This window comes from Pongo abelii, chromosome 19 (genome assembly GCF_028885655.2).
Source record: "Pongo abelii isolate AG06213 chromosome 19, NHGRI_mPonAbe1-v2.0_pri, whole genome shotgun sequence".
NCBI classification, from domain to species: Eukaryota; Metazoa; Chordata; class Mammalia; order Primates; family Hominidae; genus Pongo; species Pongo abelii.
The window spans coordinates 43,360,051-43,385,337 of NC_072004.2; the positions used below are offsets into that span (position 1 = coordinate 43,360,051).

General features: G+C 41.8%; 1 protein-coding gene across 1 annotated transcript in view; it reads right to left on the reverse strand.

The window, feature by feature from the left end:
- The window catches only part of NUFIP2 (nuclear FMR1 interacting protein 2), a 38,782-nt gene that overhangs the window by 10,590 nt on the left and 2,905 nt on the right, over positions 1–25,287 (reverse strand). Inside the window, exons 2-3 of the mRNA XM_002827214.6 lie at positions 19,172–20,896; positions 836–868 (exon numbers count right to left, since the gene is read on the reverse strand). Coding sequence (XP_002827260.5) covers positions 836–868; positions 19,172–20,896 — 1,758 coding nt within the window. The remainder of the gene's footprint in view (positions 1–835; positions 869–19,171; positions 20,897–25,287) is intronic.

The following is a 25,287-nucleotide window of genomic DNA, read 5'->3' on the forward strand; positions in this document are numbered from 1 at the left end:
TTAGGCTATTTGTTGTCTACCACACAAATACAGAGAAAAACCAGCCAAAAGTGGAAATACTTATTCTTGTTGGTTTCCTACATTAATAACATTTATGGCTTGTCTTACTTTCATAATCAGGAGGGGAAAAAAATCATTCATATCTTCATCTAGTAGGTAAATAATACTTTCATCTGTTTTTTTCACTTACAGTATGGTAGTGTCTTTTTGTTGCTGTTTTCTTTTTTCATATTCACTCTTAATACTATCTTTTTTTTTTCTTTGAGATGGCGTTTCGCTCTTGTTGCCCAGGCTGGAGTGCAATGGCAGAATCTCGGCTCACTGCAACCTCTGCCTCCTGGGTTCAAGCTATTCTCTTGCCTCAGCCTCCCCAGTAGCTGGGATTACAGGCGCCTGCCACCACGCCCAGCTAATTTTTGTATTTTTAGTAGACAGGGTCTCACCATGTTGGCCAAGCTGGTCTTGAACTCCTGACCTCGGGTGATCCACCCGCCTCAGCCTCCCAAAGTGCTAGGATTACAGGCATGAGCCACCGCGCCTGGCCCTACATTTTTTTTTTTTTAATTTAAAAAATAGAGATGGGGTCTGGCTATGCTGCCCAGGCTGGTCTTGAACTCCTGGACTTCAGCAATCCTCCCACCTTGGCCTCCCAAAGTGTTGGGATTACAGGCATGAGCCACCCTGCCCAGCTGCTAGTGCCTTTTGATTGCAGTTATTAAATAACTCAAAATACAAAGTCTATTTGGTAAATTACCACCCATCTGTTAATCCCACCCAAAAATAATGTCCAGTGGTTACTTATTAGTGATATTTTAAGTAATCTAATCATTCTTACCTTGCTTCTGCAAATTCCAAATAGATTCCATTTCTGCAAAGAAAAAAAGAGAATTACATACTAAGTTTTGGTGAGCAAAGTCTGAAGCCATGCTTTTCATTTTAAATCTAAAAATCCTAGACTGATTACTGCCAGACTGGAGGTAGGGTTGAAAATGGCAAAATTCTATGAAGTTCAGACAAAGCATTCATATTTTCCTAAAATTTTTTTCTTTTAAAGAGACCGGGTCTTGCTCTGTTACTGCAGCCCCAAACTCCCAGGCTCAAGTTATCCTCCCACCTCAGCTTCTCAACCACAGGCGCATGCCATCACACCCAGCTAATTTTTTTTCTTTCTTTCTTTTGGTAGAGACAGAGTCTGTTGCCCAGGCTGGTCCTCCTGCCTCAGGCGTGAGCCTGGCTCCTGTAATTCTTTTTTTTTTTTTTTTTGAGACTGAGTTTCACTCTTTGTTGCCCAGGCTGGAATGCAGTGGCCCGATCTCGGCTCACTGCAACCTCCGCCTCTCGGGTTCCAGCAATTCTCCTGTCTCAACCTCCCGAGTAGCTGGGATTACAGGTGCCCGCCACCACGCCCAGCTAATTTTTTGTATTTTTAGTAGAGATGGAGTTTCACCATGTTGGCCAGGATGGTCTTGAACTCCTAACCTCAGGTGATCTGCCCACCTCAGCCTCCCAAAGTGCTGGGATCACAGGCGCGAGCCACTGTGCCAGCCCCGCTGGCTCTTACAATTCTTAAGTGTCATGTAGATTATTATAATCTGAAACCAAACTGCCAGAATAATTTTGTCTTCACAAATTGCAAGGATATGCAAGACACATGCTACAGATAAGATAATACTTCTCATAACAGCTCATCATTATTTAAAAAACACCAAGTATTTCTTGGTAATCCACTGACTCCTCAATAAGGTGCCGAAATTTTTTGAACAAAGCATTCAACAAATTTGACTAATTAAAATTGATGTTTAATTAGTTTAACCATTCAGGCAAGTGGTTCTAACCTCTAAACCACACCTCTTTTTAATTTTTATTTATTATTATTATTTTTTTACCCCCGACACGGAGTTTCACTCTTGTTGCCCAGGCTGGAGCACAATGGCGCGATTTCGGCTCACCATAACATCCGCCTCCCGGGTTCAAGCGATTCTCCTGCCTCAGCCTCCCGAGTAGCTGGGATTACAGGCATGCGCCACCATGCCCAGTTAATTTTGTATATATTTTTTTTTAGTAGAGACGGGGTTTCTCCTTGTTTGTGAGGCTGGTCTCGAACTCCCGACCTCAAGTGATCCGCCCACCTCAGCCCCCCAAAGTGCTGGGATTACAAGCATGAGCCACCACGACCAGCTCTAACCACACCTCTTATTTTAACCTTTAAGGTCAGAATGCCAATCCACATCTATTATTAATGGCACATAATCGTTTGTTCTAATTTCATCCAAAATGTCTACAATGTGCTTAGTTTGGCATCTTAAAATAAGAAAATTATGTACATGCACAAATTACAGTGACATGCACAGAGAATGCAGTTAAAAACTCTACCTGTGATACATGAAAGCTTCAGGAGGCTATATACAGTCAACAGTAATTGACTATTACAGAAGAAACAAAAATTGGACCTTGAAAGGAAATATTCTATCTGGAGATTAACACAAACTACTTAGTAATAGAAATGAACATAACAAATGTTAAGGATAAGTAGTCTTCTGTGGTAATAAAACTATCATTTTGAAAGGACAAAAAGATTATTTTAACCCTGCTTAACTATTATGTGTAACTACATTCAATTTAACAGCAATTAATTATTAAAGAAAAGTAAAACTGAAACTCATTAAGATGGGATACATCTAGACTTGGGTTACAGTTAAGGCACAACATAATCCCTCTGTAGGACAAAATAAGACACAGATGTAAAATGATTACTTTCTGATTGTATGTGTATAAACAGGGGCAGGAAATGGTAGAATCACATTCCTATCTCTCTCCCTACTCCCCTAGCAAAAATTAAAACTCTGTGTAAAAACCATTTTTTTTTTTTTGCACAGGGGGACAAGGTCTTGCTCTATAGCCCAGGCTGGAGTACAGTGGCATAATCATGGCTCACGGCAGCCTCAATCTCCTGGGTTCAAGTGATCCTGCCTCAGCCTCCCAGGTAGCTGGGACCACAGACACATGCCATTTGTAGAGATGGGGTCTTGCTATGTTGCTCAGGCTGGTCTTTAACTATTGGGCTCAAGCAATCCTTCCACCTCAGCCACCAAGCCTGGCACTTTTTTTTTGAGTCACCCAGGCTGGAGTGCAGTGGCGTGATCTCGGCTCACTGCAAGCTCCGCCTCCCGGGTTCACGCCATTCTCTTGCCTCTGCTTCCCAAGTAACTGGGATTACAGGTGCCTGCCACCACGCCTGGCTAATTTTTTGTATTTTTAGTAGAGATGGGGCTTCACCATTTAGCCAGGGTGGTCTCGAACTCCTGATCTTGTGATCCACCCGGCTCGGCCTCCCAAAGTGCTGGGATTACAGGTGTGAGCCACCGCGCCTGGCCAAGCCTGGCACTTTTAAAAAATATTTTTTACAGTACTCTCAGCTTTTTGAAAATTTGTCAGATCCATATACTGGGATCAATTAATAATTCAGGATGAACAAGATAATTATCCAGATAAAATCCCATTCAAGAGATCAGTGATTAAACCAAATCTGGGAGTAAGCAGTAAAGGTGCCAATTGTCCAAGCTTAGTTGTATGGCATGTCCATCAAATCTCTGCGCAGACACCTATCCAAAGAAAGGCAGGAAAATTCCCTTTCTCGAGAGGTCTAAAAAGGGGAGAACTATAATCAATCTAATCTGGAGAAAGAGAAAAAAAAAGATGACACTCGGGAATTCTAGTCACAGAAATCACACTTATCACTCCAATATAATTTCTTATTCCATTAGTTTCAAACAATGAGGAACAGTTAAATGGTCTTTATTATCTTACAAATTTCTGGATTTCAGAATGGCCTATTTTTAAAAGTCCAAATATAAGCCTTCTCTCTTGGTTGACCTACTGCAAAAAAAAAATTGATCCAATACAACCAATATTTTTTATTTTAGTTAAAGCACAGAAATTTCATATTTTGTAGCAAATAAATTCCTGAAGAATTTTGTATACAGTAATAACTTTATATTCATTTTGTCTACTGCAAAGATAAATCTATGTTTAGTCATACGTTGAAAAAAAAAAAATTGGCCAGGTGTAGTGGCTCACACCTGTAATCCCAGAACTTTGGGAGGCCAAGGCAGGAGGATCACTTGAGGGACCAGCCTGGGAAACATAGGGAGACCCTGTCTCTATTATTAAAAAAGAAAAAAAAAAAGAAAAAAAGTTAATCCAACTTTTTATGTTAGCCACCTATAAGTAACATTTCCTTTTTTCTTCCCCACTGGAAACTCAACCTGTCCCTGCACTTTCCCCCTTTTTTTGAGAATATACTTCAAAGTCACAGTAACAACACTGCTTTAAAAACAAAGCAAACATACATATTTTAGAATAAAGAAGGCAAAACAACTATTTGCAAACACCCAAGTTGAAGATACTTCTTTACTGCAGCTTAAGATTTTACTCAAATACTATACATTTAAAAATGATTTATGATAAAATGTTATTACCCTTAAATGTGAGCTCTAGAGTAGTGAGTTTGATCATGACTTCTGAGAGGAAATAGGGATGTATGATGTACCTATAAAACTAGCTATGAAGCAAGCCAAGCTTCTAGCAAGGAAATAAATCAGCATATTCCTGGTGCGGTGGGGCTCACACCTGTACTCTCAGCACTTTGGGAGGCCGAGGCAGGCAAATCACGAGGTAAGGAGTTCGAGACCAGCCTGGCCAACATGGTGAAACCCCATCTCTACTAAAAATACAAAAATTAGTCAGGCACGGTGGTGCACGCCTGTAATCCCAGCTACTGAGCAGGCTAAGGCAGGAGAATCGCTTGAACCCCGGAGACGGAGGTTGCAGTGAGCCGAGATCATGCCACTGCACTCCAGCCTGGGTGAAAGAGCAAGACTCCGTCTCAAAAAAAGAAAAAAAAAAAAAGAAATCAGCATTATCAGAAATGCTGAACTAAAGAAGTGAATGCAATTTCCCTTCCTGTTACTTAATATTAATTACTTCTTTGACTACTAGCAACTTCATTTACTTGATCAAAATTTAAAAGTTTCCCTGAAACTCAAACAAGGTTAGGATCAGAAAGGGAAAATGAATCAAACAGCATTTGCATGATGCTATGCTTAACCTTAACAAGACTAACAAGAAATGACATGGCCGGGCGCGGTGGCTCTCGCCTGTAATCCCAGCACTTTGTGAGGCCAAGGCAGGTGGATCACCTGAGGTCAGGAGTTCAAGACCAGCCTGATCAACATGGTGAAATCCCATCTCTACTAAAAACACAAAAAAGTTAGCCAGGCGTGGTGGCAGGCACCTGTAGTCCCAGCTACTTGGGAGGCTGAGACAGGAGAATCACTTGAACCCGGGAGGCAGAGATTGCAGTGAGCCCAGATCACGCCACTGCACTCCAGCTGGGGCAACAGAGCGAGACTGCCTCAAAAAAAAAAAAAAAAAAGAAAGAAATGACATTATCGATAGAACACATAGGAAAGGGCTGACATTACATTCTGTCCTCTTTTAGGTTACAAAAATCTCAATTCAGATTTTAAATATGAAATGTGTTCATTTGTGTGTGTTTTTTTTTTTTTTGAGACAAGAGTCTTGCTCTGTCACCCAGGCTGGAGTGCAGTGGCGCTATCTCGGCTCACTGCAAGCTCCACCTCCAGGGTTCATGCCATTCTCCTGCCTCAGCCTCCCGAATAGCTGAGACTACAGGCGCATGCCACCAAGCCCAGCTAATTTTTTGTATTTTTAGTAGAGACGGGGTTTCACGGTGTTAGCCAGGATGGTCTCGATCTCCTGACCTTGTGATCTGCCCGCCTTGGCCTCCCAAAGTGCTGGGATTACAGGCGTGAGCTGCTGCGCCTGGCCCCTCATTTGTGTGATTTAATGTTTTGACTATCCCTGAGAAGCAAAACAAGTGAATAGTATAAAGAAGGCTAAAGAAGGCAATTTGAATTATACAAAATCATCATACACATACAAGGTGAGTATCCTTATCTGAAATGTTTGGGACCAGAAGTGTTTTAGATTTTGGAATGTTTCCATTATATTATTGGACAAGGAGCATTTCCTTTTTGAACATCATGTCAGTATTGAAAAATTTTGCATCTTGAAGCATTTTGGATCTTAGATTCTCAGATTTGGGATGGTCAACCTCAGTAACTGATTCTTTTTTTTTTTTTTTTTGAGAGTCTTGCTGTTGCCCAGGCTGAAGAGCAGCAGTGGTGCGATCTCAGCTCACTGCAACCTCCACCACCTGGGTTAAGCGATTCTCCTGCCTCAGCCTCCCAAATAGCTGGGATTACAGGCACACGCCACCAGGCCCAGCTAATATATATACATATATATTGGAGACAGAGTCTCACTCTGTCACCCAGGCTGGAGTGCAATGATGAGATCTTGGCTCACTGCAACCTCTGCCTCCCGGGTTCAAGCGATTCGTCTGCCTCAGCCTCCCAAGTAGCTGGAACTAAAGGCACACGTCACCATACCCAGCTAATTTTTGTAGTTTTAATAGAGATGGGGTTTCATCATATTGGCCAGGCTGGTCTTGGAACTCCTGACCTCGTGATCCACCCACCTCGGCCTCCCAAAGTGCTGGGACTACAGGCGTGAGCCAACACGCCCAGCCTTGATCTTTTAACACTGCTCTCTTCTACACACACACACACACACACACACACACACAGCACAAAATCTAACTTGCCAGTTCTTTTTGAAGAGTGATCACAGCATCTAATTATGCAAATGTTTATTGAGAAATGCCCACAGGGCCAGACCTAATAGAACCTAAGTAAAAGTTTTTGCTCTTAAGATATACCCAAGTAGGCAATTAGACCTAATAGAACCTAAGTAGAAGTTTTTGCTCTTAAGATATAACAAGTAGGCAATTTTGTTAAAATTCTGTATTTTAAACCACTACCACCACCCAATCTGAAATTTCTTTATATCAACACTTATATTTAGCTATGCCACTCAAATGAAAAGTTAATGTTCCATTTCCTAGAGCAGACTTTCTACATAATACCTCCCTATCACAATGCTTCCTATAGCGAAATGTCCAGTTATCCACAAGTTCTTAATTCCAAGTTGATTGAAAAAAAAATACTACTCACCAGCTCAGGGTATGAAAAAAAACTACTACTCACCAGCTCAGGGTATAGATGCAAAACCAAAGAGTCTGCCCGCTGTGAGCTTACTCTAGTAAGCAACTTTACTGGGAGGGTGGGTTATCAGTAGGAGCATCAGCAACGAACAAAGGTCGGTGGTATGTGTGTGCTTTAACAAGGTATGTTTGAGCAGGGGTGAACAAACAATTACCATCCACCATCTGTTTTTGCAAATAAAGTTTTAATGAGGGCCTGTGGTGGTTCACACCTGTAATTGCAGCACTTTGGGAGGCAGAGGTGGGAGGATCACTTGAGACCAGCCTTAGCAAGATGGCGAGACCCTATGTCTACAAAACATTTAAAAACTAGCTGGGTGTGCTAACAGCACATGCCTGTAGTCTCAGCTACTCAGGAGGCTGAAGCAAGAGGATTGCTTGAGTCCAAGAATTCAAGGAGGCAATGAGCTATATGATCATGCCACTGCACTCCAGCCTGGGCAATAAAGTGAGACAACCATGTCTTAAAAAACAAAAGAAGTTTTAATTGAACACAGCCACATCCACTGTATATGTACCATCTATGACTGCTTTTGAGCTATAATGCAGAACCAAGTATTGAGTGGTTGCAACAAAGATGCTATGGTTCACAAAGTCACTAAGAATGAGAGATTTAGAGAACGAACATTATTCAGGGGACAGAGTAAAATGCTACATATGAAGTAAAGTTTGTTATTTCATTATATAGGTGAAGGGAAGCCACTGAAGAAATCTAAGGTTATTGTACTAAATAATGATGATTCTTCCAGGTAATTAACAGAACAGATGAAGTGACAATAATATTCAGAGTCCCAATAAATGTTAAGAAGAGATGAAGACAGTATGCGAGATAGAAAAGAAAAAAATGGACATCTTAGAGAAATGGTCCATATCATCTAATGACAAAAAATTGGGTTAACGCTAATTCACTAAGAACAGGAAAGAAAAAGCAGGTTTTGGAAGAGAATGAATTCAATTTAATATACACAGAATTGCAGCGATGATATGGAATATGTATGGTCTGAACTCAGTTTTTTTTTGTTTTTTTGAGAAGGAGTTTCACTCGTTACCCAGGCTGGAGTGCTCGATCTTGGCTCACTGCAACCTCCACCTCCTGGGTTCAGGCAATTCCCCTGCCTCAGCCTCCCAAGTAGCTGGGATTATAGGCATGTGCCATCATACCCGGCTAATTTTTTGTATTTTTTTTGTACAGACAGGGTTTCACCACGCTGGCCAGGCTGGTCTCGAACTCCTGACCTCAGGTGATCCACCTGCCTCGGCCTCCCAAAGTGCTGGGATTACAGGCGTGAGCCACCACGCCCGGCCTCTGAAGAAGTCTTAAGCCTAGTATATATAGTAACAGAACTGGACGAGATTATCCAGGGAAATTGATGTAACATGAAAAGGGAACTCAAACAACATTTGAGAAACAGAGAATGACCCCAGGAGGGTTATAGTAAAGGTATAGGATATAAGAGTGGGTAGAGTCAAGGAAATTCAAACTAAGGAATTTACAGAGGCAATGTTCAACTCTGGTAAATCTTAACCAAAGGTTAAGACACTTGCAACTTTCTAGTCATCTATCTCTTTTTCTCAAGCCCAATGTCATTGCCCTGGCTCAAGCAGTAGTATCTTTTGAACGTTTATGCAGTTGCCTTTTAACTGGCCTCCTTTGCCATTACTCAGGCCTCACTTTCTGTCTTCTACAACCTGGCTCTTTTCCTTTAAAAATGTAAATCTGACAGCCGGGTGCAGTGGCTCACACCTGTAATCCCAGCACTTTGGGAGGCCGAGGCGGGCAGATCACTTGCGGTCAGGAGTTCGAGGCCAGCCTGACCAACATGATGAAACCCTGTCTCTACTAAAAATACAAAAATTAGCCGGGAGTGGTGGTGCGTGCCTGTAATCCCAGCTACTCAGGAGGCTGAGGCAGGAGAATCGCTTGAACCCAGGAGGCAGAGGTTGCAGTGAGCCAAGATTGTGCCACTGCACTGACAGCCTGGGTGACAGAGTGAGACTCCGTCTCAAATATATATATATATATATGTATATACATCTGAAAGTGACCACATTGCTCAAAACTTTTCAATGGATTCTCACTACCTACAGCAAAAGCTACCAGCACTATGAAATTGAATTTGTGTCTCCTAGCACTTGACACAATAGCTAGTACATCAACAGATTAATTAGATAACTAAGTTAAAGGACTTTAAACTTGTACCATTCACCTTCCTTTAAACAAACTGAATGGCTGGCAATCTTCAAACACTATTATTTCCTCCACCTAAAGTAATCTTACTCTCCAGGCACAATAAACAGACTAATGCCCACTTCTTTTCGGAATCCTGACTGCCCTTCCCTCACCCTGCCCCCATCTTAGGGGTTCCAATTACACTTGGTACAATCTTGGCTCACTGCAACCTCCACCTCCCAGGCTCAAGCGATTCTCCTGCCTTAGTCTCCTGAGTAGCTGGGACTACAGGCACACGCCACCATGCCTGGCTAATTTTTGTACATTTTTTTAGGAGAGATGGGTGTTTCACCATGTTGGCCAGGGTGGTCTCTAATTCCTGACCTCAAGTGATCTGCCAGCCTTGGCCTCCCAAAGTGCTGGGATTATAGGTGTGAGACACTGTGCCCAGCCAACAATAGTAATACATTTCTTTCCATATGTTTCACTATTAGACCAAGTTTCTTAATGACACAAACTCTTACCTTTCATCTATTTATCACTACTGCTTCCCACAGGGCTTGGTGCAATAAGTAGATACTGATTTGAACAAATACTATTCATAAGTCAGCCAGGAAGTAATAATATAACCGTAAACAGTATTAGGCAGACCCATTTGGCATTGCTCACACTCAACTTCTTCTGACCTACACAAACAGCAATTTCATATAGTCAAACTGAACAGATACAGCATTTAATTATTAAATCCCTCAAGGAAAAAGACTGAAGCTAAAAGGGCTAAAGGTAACAGAAGCTTATTTTTAAAATGAATAATACTATTGTCTCAGCTAATAGAACATTTTGTTTTTTTTTTTTTTTTTTTTTTTTTGAGACAGTCTTGCTCTGACGCCCAGAGTGCAAAAGCACAATCTCGGTTCACAGCAACCTCCGCCTCCCAGGTTCAACAGATTCTCCTGCCTAAGCCTCCGGAGTAGCTGGGACTACAGGCGCGTGCCACCATGCCCGGCTCATTTTTGTATTTTTAGTAGACACTGGGTTTCACCACACTGGCCAGGCTGGTCTTGAACTCCTGACCTCAGGGGATCTGCCCACCTCAGCCTCCTAAAATGCTGGGATTTGCATGTGCCACCACGCCTGAACCTAGAACATCTTTTAAAAATTAACATCTAAATTAAATGGCTCCACCAGAGATAGATAATAAATCAACATAATGCCAAACAAACTGACTCCTACAACTGAGAACCCCCAAATCAATTTATCACTAATCATGCCTTCCAATCCCTTATTAAGACATTTTGGATCAAATTCTGTAAAATTCAGCAAGGATGGTGACATGGTAAATTAAAATTCTGCTTTTCCCCTCCTAATTCAGATTTGCCCATTTTTTGGATGATTACAGGTTATTACACCATGTTTTGCTATTCTGATTTCCTTTTTCTTAACCAGTCTGCCATACTTGTGCCTATTCTTTTACAAAGAAGCTTGTCAGAAATTTCTACCACCCTTTTTCAGTTTGACAATACCCAGAGAGAAATACAGCATGTTTTCAGGCCAGGTGCGGTGGTTTACGGCTGTAATCCCAGAACTTTGGGAGGCCGAGGCGGGTGGATCACCTGAGGTCAGGAGTTTGAGACCAGCCTGACCAACATGGTGAAACCTCAGTCTCTACTAAAAATACAAAACTAGCCGAGCGTGGTGATGCAAGCCGGTAATCCCAGCTACTCAGGAGGCTGAGGCAAGAGATCGCTTGAACCCAGGAGGCAGAGGCTGCAGTGAGCCGAGATTGCGCCATTGGACTCCAGCCTGGGCAACGAGAGTGAAACTCCGTCAAAAAGGGAAAGGGAAAGAAAAGAAAAAGAAATACAGCATGTTTTCAAGTAATTCTGAATTAAGGTAGTTAGAAGTCACCACCTTTTCAGTAGACCCCTTAATGAACTCTTCTCTGAAGCTACAACAAACCAGGATAAGAAGAATTATCCAGACTACTCCTAAACAGAAACTCGGAACTCAAGTTGTTTGTCATTTTTCTCTTTCTACTGCTCTACTTATTCTAATCCCATGTACTTTATTTTTTTTTTTTTTTTTTGAGACGGAGTTTCGCTTTGTCCCCCAGGCTAGACTGCAGTGGCGCGATCTCGGCTCACTGCAAGCTCCACCTCCCGGGTTCACACTATTCTCCTGCCTCAGCCTCCCGAGTAGCTGGGACTACAGGCGCCCGCCACCGTGCCCAGCTAATTTTTTGTGTTTTTAGTAGAGACGGGGTTTCACGGTATTAGCCAGGATGGTCTCGATCTCCTGACCTTGTGATCTGCCCTCCTCGGCCTCCCAAAGTGCTGGGATTACAGGCGTGAGCCACCGCGCCCGGCCCCCCATGTACTTTATAAGGGTAAAAGTTGCTTGGAATGAAACTGCTACTACTATGATAGTAATAAACAATTTCTGGTTTTGCTACTATCATTATAGTAACAGTGTCTGCTCTTCTTACGGCATAGATGGTTATTTCCCTCACACTCAGGACTTAAGCTAGTGAAATCTGGAAGTTAATTACTTCCAAAAATTCCTTACAAGTGATCTTTCACCAGTATCAAGGTGAATTTATTACTACTGTATTCATAAAGCAGACATCATGAAACATCAAGCAGTCAGTATAGGTGCTAAACAGCCAGTATGAGTTCTCTCACTGGGAGAAAGGGGACCTTATCCCATATTAGGAATTATTTGTTATATTCATTCCTATATGTCCCACATTATTATATCCTCATAAACAGGTATCCTTTCCAAATCTAGGGAATCCAGCCAGGGCTAAAACCAAGGCAAATCTTAAAACTGTCAAATTTGCAGGCGCACATTAATAAGATTATTAGAAAGACAGCTGTGATGTCAAATAGGCATTCAAGAAGCAACTGCAATAAAATGCAGTAAACATAAAATACTTATTCACATTGTGTTTAGAAAATTTAATATTCAGATCCTTCTTTGAACAAATGTCCAAACTGTACACCTAGTACCTGTCAATTTTATGGATTAATCATAATTTGTCTCTTCATATCCTGTTTCCCAAATCTTGTTATGTAATCTTATCTGTTCCCTTATGCCCTTTCCCAATCCAAAAGCTTTTTAAAAAAATAGTTTTTAAAAATTCAGATCATATTTACATGGTTGAAAATACAAAGCAGAAGACCTTTATTATACCCCTGCCTGCACTATTCCAAGAAACTGATCTAGTCAACAGAAAAATGGCTTCCAGTCTACCCAAATTGGTGCCATATTAATCTACCTCAACACAGATCTGTAAGCAATTGCTTAATACCAACTGTTTTATGTTTTTGAGACAGGGTCTCACTCTGTTGCACAACCTTGAGTGCAACCGCATGATTATGGCTCACTGCATCTTTGACCTCTTGGGCTTGGTGATATCCTCCATCTCAGCTTCCACATGCCACCATGCCCAGCTAATGCTTAAAATTTTTTTGTAGAAATCAGGACTCGCTATGTTGCCCAGGCTGATCTCAAACTCCTGGGCTCAAGTGATTTTCCTGCCTCACTTCAAAAATGCTAGGATTATAGGCGAGAGCCACAGTACCCAGACTAGTTTTATTTTCATTTTTTGAAGTGAAGTCTTGCTCTGTCTCCTAGGCTGGATAGAGTGCAGTGGTGTGATCTCAGCCCACTGCAACTTCCACCTCCCAGATTCAAGCGATTCTCCCACCTCAGCCTCCCAATTAGCAGAGACTACAGGCCTGCACCACTATGCCTGGCTAATTTTTGTATTTTCATAGATGGGGTTTCGCCATGTTGGCCAGGCTGGTCTCAAACTCCTGACCTCAGGTGATCCACCCGCCTCGGCCTCCCAACGTGCTGGGATTACAAGTGTGAGCCATGTCCGGCCCCAGCCTATTTTTAAATGAATATTCCAAAATGTCAGCATTTCAAATGCTTCATATCCTTCAGTGCCATAACAGCCATGTAAGACAGATCAACCCAGTTTAAATTGGCATTGTGACCAAACACACAACTCATATCAATTATTATTTCCAAAGACTTGGCTTCAAATGACTTTCAACCATTTCAAAACCAAAAGTTTACTTCAAAAAGTTAGGATCTAGTGTTCAAAGCTTTTAAAGTCAAGTCAAAGAGAGGCTTGCTAACCATTCTGAGATAACTACTTTTAAGAAGGCACAGTTATATGTCCCAGGTATGTACACTAAAAGCCATCACAAGCTAAGCATAGTGGCTCATGCCTGTAATCCCACTACTTAAGGAGGCTGAAGCAGAGGGATCACTTGAGGGCAGGAATTCCAGACCAGCCCAGACCACATGGGTGGTAGCGTGAACCTATGGTCCCAGCTACACAGGAGGCTGAGGTGGGAGGATTCCTTAAGCCCAGGAGTTCAAGGGTGCAGTGAGCTAGGATCGTACCACTGCATTCCAGCTTGAGTCACAGGGTGAGACCCTGTCTGTTAAAAAAGAGCCATCACAGCCAGGTGTGGTGGCTCATGCCTGTAATCCCAGCACTTTCAGAGGCGGAGGTGGGTGGAGCACTTGAGGTCAAGAGTTCAAGACCAGTCTGGCCAACATGTTGGAACGCCGTCTCTACTAAAAATACAAAAAAATTAGTTGGGCACGGTGGTACACACCTGTAATCCCAGTTACTCGGGAGGCTGACGCAGAATCGCTTGAACCCAGGAGGCAGAGGTTGCAGTGAGCCAAGATCACACCATTGTACTCCATCCTGGGTGACAGAGTGAGGCTCCGTCTCCAAAAATAAAAAATAAAAAAAATAAGGAAAAGAAAAGTTAGGACAGGCATGGTGGCCCACACCTGTAATCCTAGCACTTTGGGAGGCTGAGGCAGGAGGATCCCTTGAGACCAGGAGTTCAAGACCAGCCTAGGTAAAATACGCAGACATCGTCACTATATGTATATGTATGTATGTATGTATGTATGTATGTGTGTGTATATATATATAAAAAAAATACAAAAATTAGCTGGGCAGCGGGGCACGGTGGCTCATGCCTGTAATCTCAGCTACTAGGGAGGCTGAGGCAGGAGAAATCGCTTGAACCTGAGAGGCGGAGGTTGCAGTGAGCCAAGATCACGCCATTGCACTCCAGCCAGGGCGACAGCGCGAGACTCCATCTCAAAAAAATAAAAATAAAAAAATTAGCTGGGCATTGCGGTGCACACCTGCAGTCCCAGCTACTCATGAGGCTGAGGCAGGAGGATCACTTGAGCCCGGGAGCTCAAGGCTACAGTGAGCTATGACCACACCACTGTACTCCAGCCTCAACAACACAGCAACACCCTGTCTCAAAAAAAAAAAAAAAAAAGTTAATGGCATAACATATAACATACATAAAAAGCTAAAAGAGGCCAGGCATGGTGGCATACACCTATAGTACTAGCTACTCAGGAGGCTGAGGAAGGAGGAGAGCTTGAGCCCAGTTCCAGGCTGCAATGAGCTATGACAGTGCCACTGCACTCCAGCCTGGGTGACAATGAGATCCTGTCTCTTAAAAAAAAAAACAAAAAACAAACAAAACAGCTAAAAGGAAAATCCCAAGAATTAGAATCCACACAAATTCCCCCCCCCAACCCCGCCACTTTTTTTTTTTTTGAGAAGGAGCCTTGCTCTGTCGCCCAGGCTGGAGTGCAGTGGCACGACCTCAGCTCACTGCAACCTCCACCTCCCGGGTTCACGCCATTCTCCTGCCTGTCTCCCGAGTAGCTGGGACTACAGGCACCCGCTACCACGCCTGGCTAATTTTTTGTATTTTTAGTAGAGACGGGGTTTCACCGTGTTAGCCATGATGGCCTCGATCTCCTGACCTCGTGATCCACCCTCCTCGGCCTCCCAAAGTGCTGGGATTACAGGCGTGAGCCACCGCACCCGGCACAAATCCCCTTTTTATGCTCTATTGTATGTTTACTTCATACCCTCAATTGTACTTAACACTCAAATTTTTAAAAATCCATAGTACGCTTAAGGTTCCAAGTAATTGCTTAATCTAAAAACTTCCTGTATAAAAAAAAGCTCTTGCCAGAAGCTGCCACCATGCACTTGGACTTCCCAGCTGCCAAAACCTTGAGTCAAATAAACACCTTTCTTTGTTGGGTGCAGTGGCTCACACCTGTAATCCCAGCACTTTGGGAGGCCAAGGCAGGTGGCTCACGAGGTCAGGAGACCAGCCTGACCAACACGGTAAAACCTTGTCTCTACTAAAAATACAAAATTAGCCAGGCGTGGTTGCGTGCACCTGTAATCCCAGCTACTCAGGAGGCTGAGGCAGGAGAATCGCTTGAACCCAGGGGGCAGAGGTTGCAATGAGCCGAGACTGTGACACTGCACTCCAGCCTGGGCAACAGAGCAAGATCCCATCTCAAAAAAAAAAAAACACCAAAAAATAAAAATAAAAACATCTTTCTTTATATAAATTAAATAAATAGCACACCATTCTTAAAGAAGTGACACAACGAACTCTCTTACCCACTATTTCCAAATTAAGTTGCTGAAGGGCTTATTTTTGAAGTCAGGAGAAATGCAGAGAACTTCCAATTCTAAGCCCAACTTCAACTACTCACTTAGAGCTTACTACTGAACATTTGAAAACTACACTAAAGCACAAAGAAAATAATACATATGTTCTTAAAGGATATTCCAGTAGTCCAACTGATTATTACTTCTTTTAGAGTTAACTTTAAAAAAAAAAAAAGCCTTCACTTATAAAATATCTTCAAATATAATTCAAGTAAAGAAAAATGAGTGGCCAATGGATCACTCACTAATGGACCAATCAACATTTGGCAGGAATTCAAAGAACTTGCTACTCTGGAACATAATTGAACTGAGTATTATTTATTGTTCTAGAGGGCTAAAAATTTTGATGCCAATCTGATTAATTTCCAATCATGTCCAAATACAAAACTCAAGATGACACTTTACCTAAAGCAAATTTTTTCATTAATACCAGCAAAACTAAATATAACTGCACCCATATACGGGTATTCAGCTTATCTAAATACCACTGATTTCATATTCAGTTAGCCCATGGATAGGGAAAATGCATAAAGAGTAAATTCAAGTTAACATTCCCATCTAAAAATGGCCTGCAATTCCACATAATAGAAATTGTACATAAAAGCTATTAACCAGTTACCTAATGGAACATATCCCACACATTTTGTTGTTTTGTTTTGAGACAGGGTCTCACTCTGTTGCCCAGGCTTGAGTGCAGTGGTGCAAACATAGCTCACTGCAGACCTGGATCTCCCAAGAACAAGTGATCCTCCCTCCTAAGCCTCCCAAGTAGCTGGGACTACACATTGTTGCGCAGGCTGGTCTCAAATTCCTAAGCTCACGTGATCCTCCCACTTCGGCCTCCCAAAGTGCTGGGATTACAGGCATGACCCACCACACTGGGCCTCCCACAATATTTTGGAGGTGGTAAGAGAACATAACACAACCAGATATCCTCTCAGGCTCACACAATGATCACCAGTGCAAAATACTTCGGTAAACATTTTCCAGTAATAGTCTCTAGAGGGCAGACGGCACAGAAAACAATACCAAAAAACCCAACTCTCCTGGCAGAGGTTAACTAATGTATAATACATATCTTAAAAAATGAAGCATTTATCTTTTTGCCCTAATATTCCTAAAAACAACCAACTCCTATATTTACCTCCAAAGAGCAGAGCTGGAGAATAAGTGAAATCAGGTAAATGTTATCAGTGAGGATTCCTAAACTTCCATTAAGCAATTCTACTTCCGTTTTTAAGGAAGTAAAATGATATTAAAAGGACATCTATTTATTATACTCAATGTCTTCCAGCTTGCAGATAAGGAAAGGTATGCAGACTAGGAAATTTGCTTAAAAGTCACATAAATCGCTTTGTTATTCATCCCTGAGGCAGTATTTATTCCAGAGAGAATATGGTAATTACCCAATTCCCACAATCTGGTATGGTCCCCTTTCCCTGCAATTGCAAGTCACTGCCTAAATGAGCCACTGTTAAAATGGGAACGTGCACTATGTATTAAGTGTGTACATGCATGCATGGAGTATGCATTTCTGTTAGAGAAAGGAGGAAGAGGTAGGAAAGATGGAAGACTGAAACCCACTGTTCTCAAAAGCAAGATATAAACATCATCGTTAAACCTCATTATTTGCTCTAAGGATTAGAGTACAGTTATGCCATACAGCGAATTTTTCTTTAAGACACAAACCACATTCTAAGAAAGTGATTAACATGAGGCCTTGCACAGTGGCTCACACCTGTAATCCCAGCACTTTGGGGGACCCAGGCAGGTGGATCACCTGAGGTCAGGAGTTTGAGACCAGCCTGGCCAACACGGTGAAACCTCATCTCTACTAAAAATACAAAAATTAGCCAGGCGTGGTGGCAGGCACCTGTAATCCCAGCTACGTGGGAGGCTGAGGCAGGAGAATCACTTGAACCTGGGAGGCGGAGGTTGCAGCGAGTCAAGATTGCGCCACTGCCCTCCAGCCTGGGCGACAAGAGTGAGACTCCATCCCAAAAAAAAAAAAAAAAAAAAAAGAAAAGAAAGTTATATTAGCGTGAAACTTGAAAAGATACCTGGTTCCCTTTAAGCTTGGGCTTTAGGGCTATGAAAACGAGAATCCCAAGAGCCTGGTCTCAACTATGCCAATCATACCTGACACTGTAATTTGTCTAACTTATTTTCCAGTTACAAACTGGCATCCATTACTCCTTCTAAGACTTATCATAAGACTCCTCTTCAAAAACAGTGTTTCTACTAATTTTAATCAAATTAGAACTATTAAATGAGCTCACTAATAAAGATGCATACGATATAAAAAGCAAAGGAGAGGCTGGGCGCGGTGGCTCACACCTGTAATCACAGCACTTTGGGAAGCAAAGGTGGGTGGATCACGAGGTCAGAAGTTTGAGATCAGCCTGGCCAACACGGTGAAACCCGTTCTCTACTAAAAATACAAAAATTAGCTGGGTGTGGTGGTGCATGGCTGTAATCCCAGCTACTCGGGAGGCTGAGGCAGGAGAATCACTTGAACCCAGGAGGCGAAGGTTGCAGTGAGCCGAGATCGCACCACTGCACTCCAGCCTGGGTGAGAGAGTGAGACTCTGTCTCAAAAACAAATAAACTGGGTGTGGTGGCTCACACTTGTAATCCCAGCACTTTGGGAGGCCAAGGTGGGTGGATCACAAGGTCAAGAGATCAAGGCCAAGGTGAGTGGATCACAAGGTCAAGAGATCAAGACCATCCTGGCCAACATGGTGAAACCCCGTCTCTACTAAAAATACAAAAATTAGCTGGGCATGGTGGTGCGTGCCTGTAATCTCAGCTACTCAGGAGGCTGAGGCAGGAGAATCATTTGAACCTGGGAGGCAGAGGTTGCAGTGGGCTGGGATTACGCCACTGCACTCCAGCCTGGCAAGAGAGTGAGACTCCGCTCAAAGAAAAAAAAAAACACAAAACAAAAAGGCAAAGACAAAAAAGCCAAGGAAGGAGAACATATGTTCAATAAAATTTTTTTTCAAGCACTCGGTCAAGAGAAAATATAACATTAACACCTTTAAGCAAGTTCTCCTCACTTCTATTCTTTGAACCAGGTAGGTCAATTATGTTTGTATTTTTAAAAATCCTTTTAAGTTGGAAAAGTGAACATTTCTTCTGAATTTTAATCATACTAGTTCCAAGGACCCTGAATTAGTTTGACGCCAGCTGCTTATCCACAGTCACTCTTAAAATACTCTTAATATGAACAACTAATTCTCTTAAAATTCTCTTAATATAAACAATACACTAAATTGGCCAATAAAAATCTTTGTATAGGAAACAAATGAGTTACCTTTAGTGTGATATACAATAGCAGCCCTCAGGTCAAAAGAACCCCAGCTATCATTCCTTTCTAGGCCTCTCTGGTATCTCTGTTCTTTGGCAGAGCCTAACAAAGTGTTCGTAGGAGAGGCCAGAGGATTTTGACTTTCTATCTCGTAGTCCTTTGAGAGAAACACTAAAGCACCTTGACTACTGGTGTCTGCTTTCTGCAGGTCACCTATATGACTGGGTTCCAAGGATAAGGCTCCACTCTCACTAGTAGTCCCAGATTTTAGAATGCTACCCAGAACTTGAGGACTAGTCCGTTTCTCCAGCTCATAAGCCTTGGGAAACACAGGATGCTCAGTTCCTGAGGGAATTATTTCAGCACCCTGCGAAACCAAAGTGGCAGGATATTCTCCTTGAAATGTCACCTCCATCACTTTATGCTCTGATGACTTCCCAATAACAGTCTCAGGGCCAGCACTGGGCTCATTTATAAATGATAAACCCCACTGATTCTGGAAGATATCCCCCAGGTTTTGCTGATCTGTCTGAGAGGGCAGATCCACTTGTGCTGTGCTCAACAGCATAGTTTGCATATTTGAAGGATAGATAAAAAGGCTAGTCTTAATTTGTTCAACAGCTGCTGAAGTTAGACTCATGTCCTGGAGAACTGAATCTGTCCCAGAAGAGATGGGTGTTAGAGTATTAGCAGCAGTAGTTAGCAGTGGCTGACCCCCTGGAGGATAAACATTTGCATCAGTCCCTGCTAGAACAGGCCCATTAGAAAAGCTGGCAGAAGTAACAGATTTCAGCGCTGACATAGGGACCTGGGATAAGCGACTTGATGATTGGGTCTGAGTTTCCCCAGTAGATGATGAAGATGATGAAGATGAAGTTGGTGACACAGAAGAGTTCTGTATAGTTTTGTTGAGGTTTTCCTTAACTTTGCTTGCATAACTTATTTTAGGAACTATTTTAGCACTGCTATTGTCCACTGGAAAAACTGGGGGTGGTTTAAATAGGGTCCACGAGTCCTCTTTGGAGGCAACAGCTGAAGCATGCTTTCCTTTGGGCCGATCATCAAACTTTTTGCTGCTCACACCAGGTTTACTATCTGAGCTTTTCCGAAGCATATCACCCACGGCAGGTTTTCCTCGACTTGTTCCTCCAGGCCCAGTTTCATACTTCCAAATGGGCTTCGAACCATCTACTCGATTTCCCTTTTGTTCACTATAGTCAGGCTTGAAAGTTTCAAGTCCCTGTTTTAAGGTTGGGACACTGGTCTCTTGTTGCATTATTTTGTCCTGCACTATATTAAGGTTTTCACAACCCTTGGCACTATTGCGCCTAGCTTTCCTTTTTTTAGGAGTTGTATATCCGCTCTCAGATCCACTACCATCATTATCTGCTCCTTTACCCATATAACCATTAGTAATATAACCAGAATTATTTGTTACCACGCCATTTGGAATTGGTATAGTATCAGACTTATCTACAGACTGATTCTCTCCAGATTTATTTTCATAAGACTTCCCATTCTTTTTGTCCATACTGTTTTTCTGAATGAAATTCTTGGTTTTAATTCCTGCTTTCCCAAAGGTGTTGGCCTTTACAGTCTGCTTCAGGCTAGTGTCTACAACTTGCTGGTTGCCATTGAGGACCCTGGATATAGGGTTGGTGGCTTCATCAGAACTCAGGTTCTTTAAAGATATTTCTCTTTCTCCAGCATTACCGTTTAGTTCACCATAGCCTAGGGGAGGGAAAAAAAAGGGTTTATTAAAAAAAAAAAAAAAAAAAATCACAACATGTAAATTACACTAATACCTAACATTTAAGAACCGTTTATTTACTGTATGCTAGACACTATGCTATGAGCTGTAGCTTTATATTATTTCACATCTCTATGAGAAGACACCTGTCAGCCCCATTTTACAGACTAGGAAATGCTAAGCAAAGCAAGAGGTAGAACTCAGCCAAGTTTCAAACCAAAGTCTGAGGCCAGAGAAAACAAGACCTCTTAAGCAGTATGCCAAATACCTCTTATCTAACAGAATCAATCTACCCATCACTCTCACAAGGCTGTTACAAAATTTTCTTTTATCAAGGAGTCTCGCTCTGTCGCCCAGGCTGGAGTGCAGTGGCGCTATCTCAGCTCACTGCAAGCTCCACCTCCTGGGTTCATGCCATTCTCCTGCCTCAGCCTCCAGAGTAGCTGGGACTACAGGTGCCCACCACCACGCTCGGCTAATTCTTTTTGTATTTTTAGTAGAGACAGGATTTCATCATGTTAGCCAGGATGGTCTCGATCTCCTGACCTTGTGATCCGCCCATCTCGGCCTCCCAAAGTGCTAGGATTACAGGCGTTGAGCCACGCGCCCAGCCTAAAATTTTTATTACGATTCAGAGCAGCGATGCCCTCTGGGCAAAAATCAAGTTTTACTGAAACAGTAATTATTACAAGGAAATTAAGGCCTTCATTTCTACAAAACCATAAATAGCTGGTAGTCACTATCAGCAGTTTCCAATGCATCTATCGGACAAATATCTAACACTTGTGAACTTTTTCTAAAGTATTCTTAAATTTCATTTTGACATTTCCCAGATATTGGATCATATTGTTAATACGTGAAACCAAAATATCTACGTACCAATGTTTCCAACCTTTATAAAACATATTTTCTTCATTTTACATTTAGATAAACAGACTTTAAGAGAGATGAAGTAAATTGCCCAAGTCAAAGTGACAGAACTGGAAATCTGACCTCCAGTCTATCTGCAATCCATGGTTTCCTACCACTATGCAATACTGCCTTGACTCAAAAGATGCGATGAGAAAATATTTACTAACAAAACTACAATAAAAAGCATCCAGTTTTTTAGTGTTATGGTATTCAGGTTTAATTAAAAGTCTTCAACTGCCAGTGGATCATGTCTGTAAACATAGCACTTTGGGAGGCCAAGGCAGGCGGACTGCTGGAGTTCAAGACCAGCCTGGGCAACATGGAGAAACCCTGTCTCTACTACAAATACAAAAATTAGCTAGGCGTGGGGCATGTGCCTATACTCCAGCTGGAGGGGCTGAGGGAGGAGGACAGCTTGAACCCAGGAGGTCAAGGCTGCAGTGAACATGCACTGAGATGGCACAACTGCCTTCTAGCCTGGGTGACAAAGTGAGACCCTCTTTCAAGAAAAAAAAAAACCTTCAACTACCATAAAAAATCAATTCTATTATAGGTGATTCAAACAGTTTTCCACTGTAACAAAATGGTGCTATTAGTTATCTACCTTTTTATGAAATGTTCACAAAAGCATCTTGAGGTCAAGTCATTAGAAACAGATACACAGGCCGGGTGCAGCGGCTAACGCCTACAATCCCAGCACTTTGGGTGGATCATTTGAGGTCAGGAGTTTGGGACCAGCCTGACCAACATGGTGAAACCCCGTCTCTACTAAAAATACAAAATTGGCCAGGCATGGTGGTGCACGCCTGTAATCCCAGCTACTTGGGAGGCTGAGGCAGGAGAATGGCTTGAATCCGGGAGGCAGAGGTTGCAGTGAGCCCAGATTGGGCCATTGCACCCCAGCCTGGGGAACAAGAGCAAAATTCCACTTAAAAAAAAAAGAAAAAGAAAAAAGAGAGATACACAACAGAAGGACACTCCACACACATTTAAGGCAGCAGAAGTGATGAGTCTAATAGGAATACTGCTATTTTTATAAGTCTGAGAACCACTGTTCCAAAATAAATTAATGTAGAAGTCTGTTAGATTCACAACAGGACTTACTCATTCTACATTAGAAAAAAAGGTACAAATACTAAAACTGAACAAATAAAGGCATTTTCTTCTACTGTATTAAAGTAACCCAAGAAAACATACTCAAGGCATAATCATTCCTAAAACAGACTGGCACAAAACTTGTACCACGAGAGAATACATCTTATAACAGTTTTCTTTTCTTTTTTTTTTTTTTTTTTTTTTTTTGAGACAAACTCTCGCTCTGTGGCCCAGGCTGAAGTGCAATGATGTGATCCCAGCTCACCACAACCTCCGCCTCCCAGATTCTCCTGACTCAGCCTCCCGAGTAGCTGGGATTACAGGCATGCACCACAATGCCCAGTTTTGCCATGTTGGCCTGGCTGGTTTCAAACTCCTGACCTCAAGTGATCCGCCGCCTGGGCCTCCCAAAGTGCTGGGATTACAGGTGAGAGCCACCACACCGGCCTCTTAGATTTCTTAGAACTCTTAAGAGTTCTTAGATTCCACAGGGTTACATTTAAAAAAATTTTTTGGCTGCTGGAAAAGCTGTGATAGCCAATCAAATCAAATTTTTGGTGGCACAATTTTAACTATGAAACAGGAAGAAAGAGATTATTGCTTAGGATGTTTTCTAAAAGCTTTTTTCCTCAGAAAAATGCCAGACGCAGTGGCTCACATCTGTAATCCCAGCACTTTAGGATCCCAGGCAGGTGGATCACTTGAGGTCAGGAGTTTGAGACCAGTCCGGCCAACATGGTGAAGTCCTATCTCTACTAAAAAAAAAAAAAAAAAAAAAAAAAAAAAAATTAGCTGGGCGTGGTAGCGTATGCCTCTAATCCCAGCTACTCGGGAGGCTGAGACAGGAGAGTCGCTTGAACCCAGGAGGCAGAGGTTGCAGTGAGCCGAGATCACGCCACTGCACTCCAGCCTGGGCCACAGAGTAAGACTCTGTCTCAAAAAAAAAAAAAAAAAAAAAAAAAAGGAAGAAAAGCATAAATTTCCTAAATAAAGGCTCTCATCATTTTTAACAGATATAACTTTATCTCCTTACCTAACTCTGGATAAGACCTACCCATATCATTTAACATGCTAACAGGTTAAACAAAGGTTTGTGTCCTTGGGCCCATTAGTCACAACTTTTCAGATTTCAATTAAAGATGAGCAATCTGAAATAGCAAAAAATCCAATCTCCAAACTGAGCTGAACCAAAGCTAACTAGACTAATTCTTCCTAAGATTACTAGTATGTAGTGACTCAGATATTGGAAGTCACCAATGAAAAAACGGCTTAGAAGCCACTGTGCTCCCACCCGCAAGTTTTAATAACAAAAAAAAAAAGAAAAGAAAATTTTGTTTAACTACATAAAGTTTTTCTCATGACAACCTTGTTGATATGTATGAAGTACGCAGGAAAAATATTTTCTTTTTAAATAGTAGATATTTAAGAAAAATGTAAACATTATAGAATAAATTTAAGAAATTAAAGGATTCCTAACGCTTTTATTATTTAGGGCTGCTTATACTAACCCTACTTCCAAAAGACTCAGCAAAACTTGAGTCCTGATAAATCTAGCTTTTCAATTAGAAACAAATTACTCAACACATTTGGCCTTCTCTTGCGCCCTCTTCTGGATAAAAAAAAACTGTTCCTCTTTAGGTTTGTGAGCAATGGATTACAAAAGCCTACCTCAACATACAGATAAATTTCAAAAATACTGTAATGTTTTCTTAGTTATTAGCATTATGCATGTCAAAGCAACAGTACTGCGACCAAACCACACACTCGCCCCAAATTGTTTACATTCTGTCAAAACTGCTAATTCCAGTTTCCTCCTCTTTATCCACCCCCTCCAAGATAAGAAATATTTGGAGGAATACCACCTTGAATGGTTCAGGGGTTGCTTCTGTATGTAGAGAGAAGTCCGGCAAGAGTGTATTAACCTGAATGATGAGATACAATTTCTCAACCTCAACAGTAATACTGCCTTATGCAGCCATAATATGGTAGTATTTTCTCATCTTTTGAACAAGATCTAATGCTAAAAAATCTAGTTATATAGTCCCTAACAGTTTTTAAATTGTTCCAAATCTTTAGGATTAAACACCTAACTCGTGTGTATGTGTTCACTTCTATTGCATACTATCGGGTCCCTACGAAGTCCCAAAATGGAAAATCTGACATTCTAATTTCAGTCTTCAAGTTACAATCTGCAATAAAAAAGCACTTAGTTTTTCTCCAGCTCTCAACAATTCCTTCTACCAAATTTGATACGCTGGGTTTAACATACGCTTTCTTACGCTTCATTTCTCTTCGATTTATAAAGAGCCCTTATTTCTAAAAATCTGCGTGGGTTATAAACTTTTAAAATCACTTCTCGTGAAAT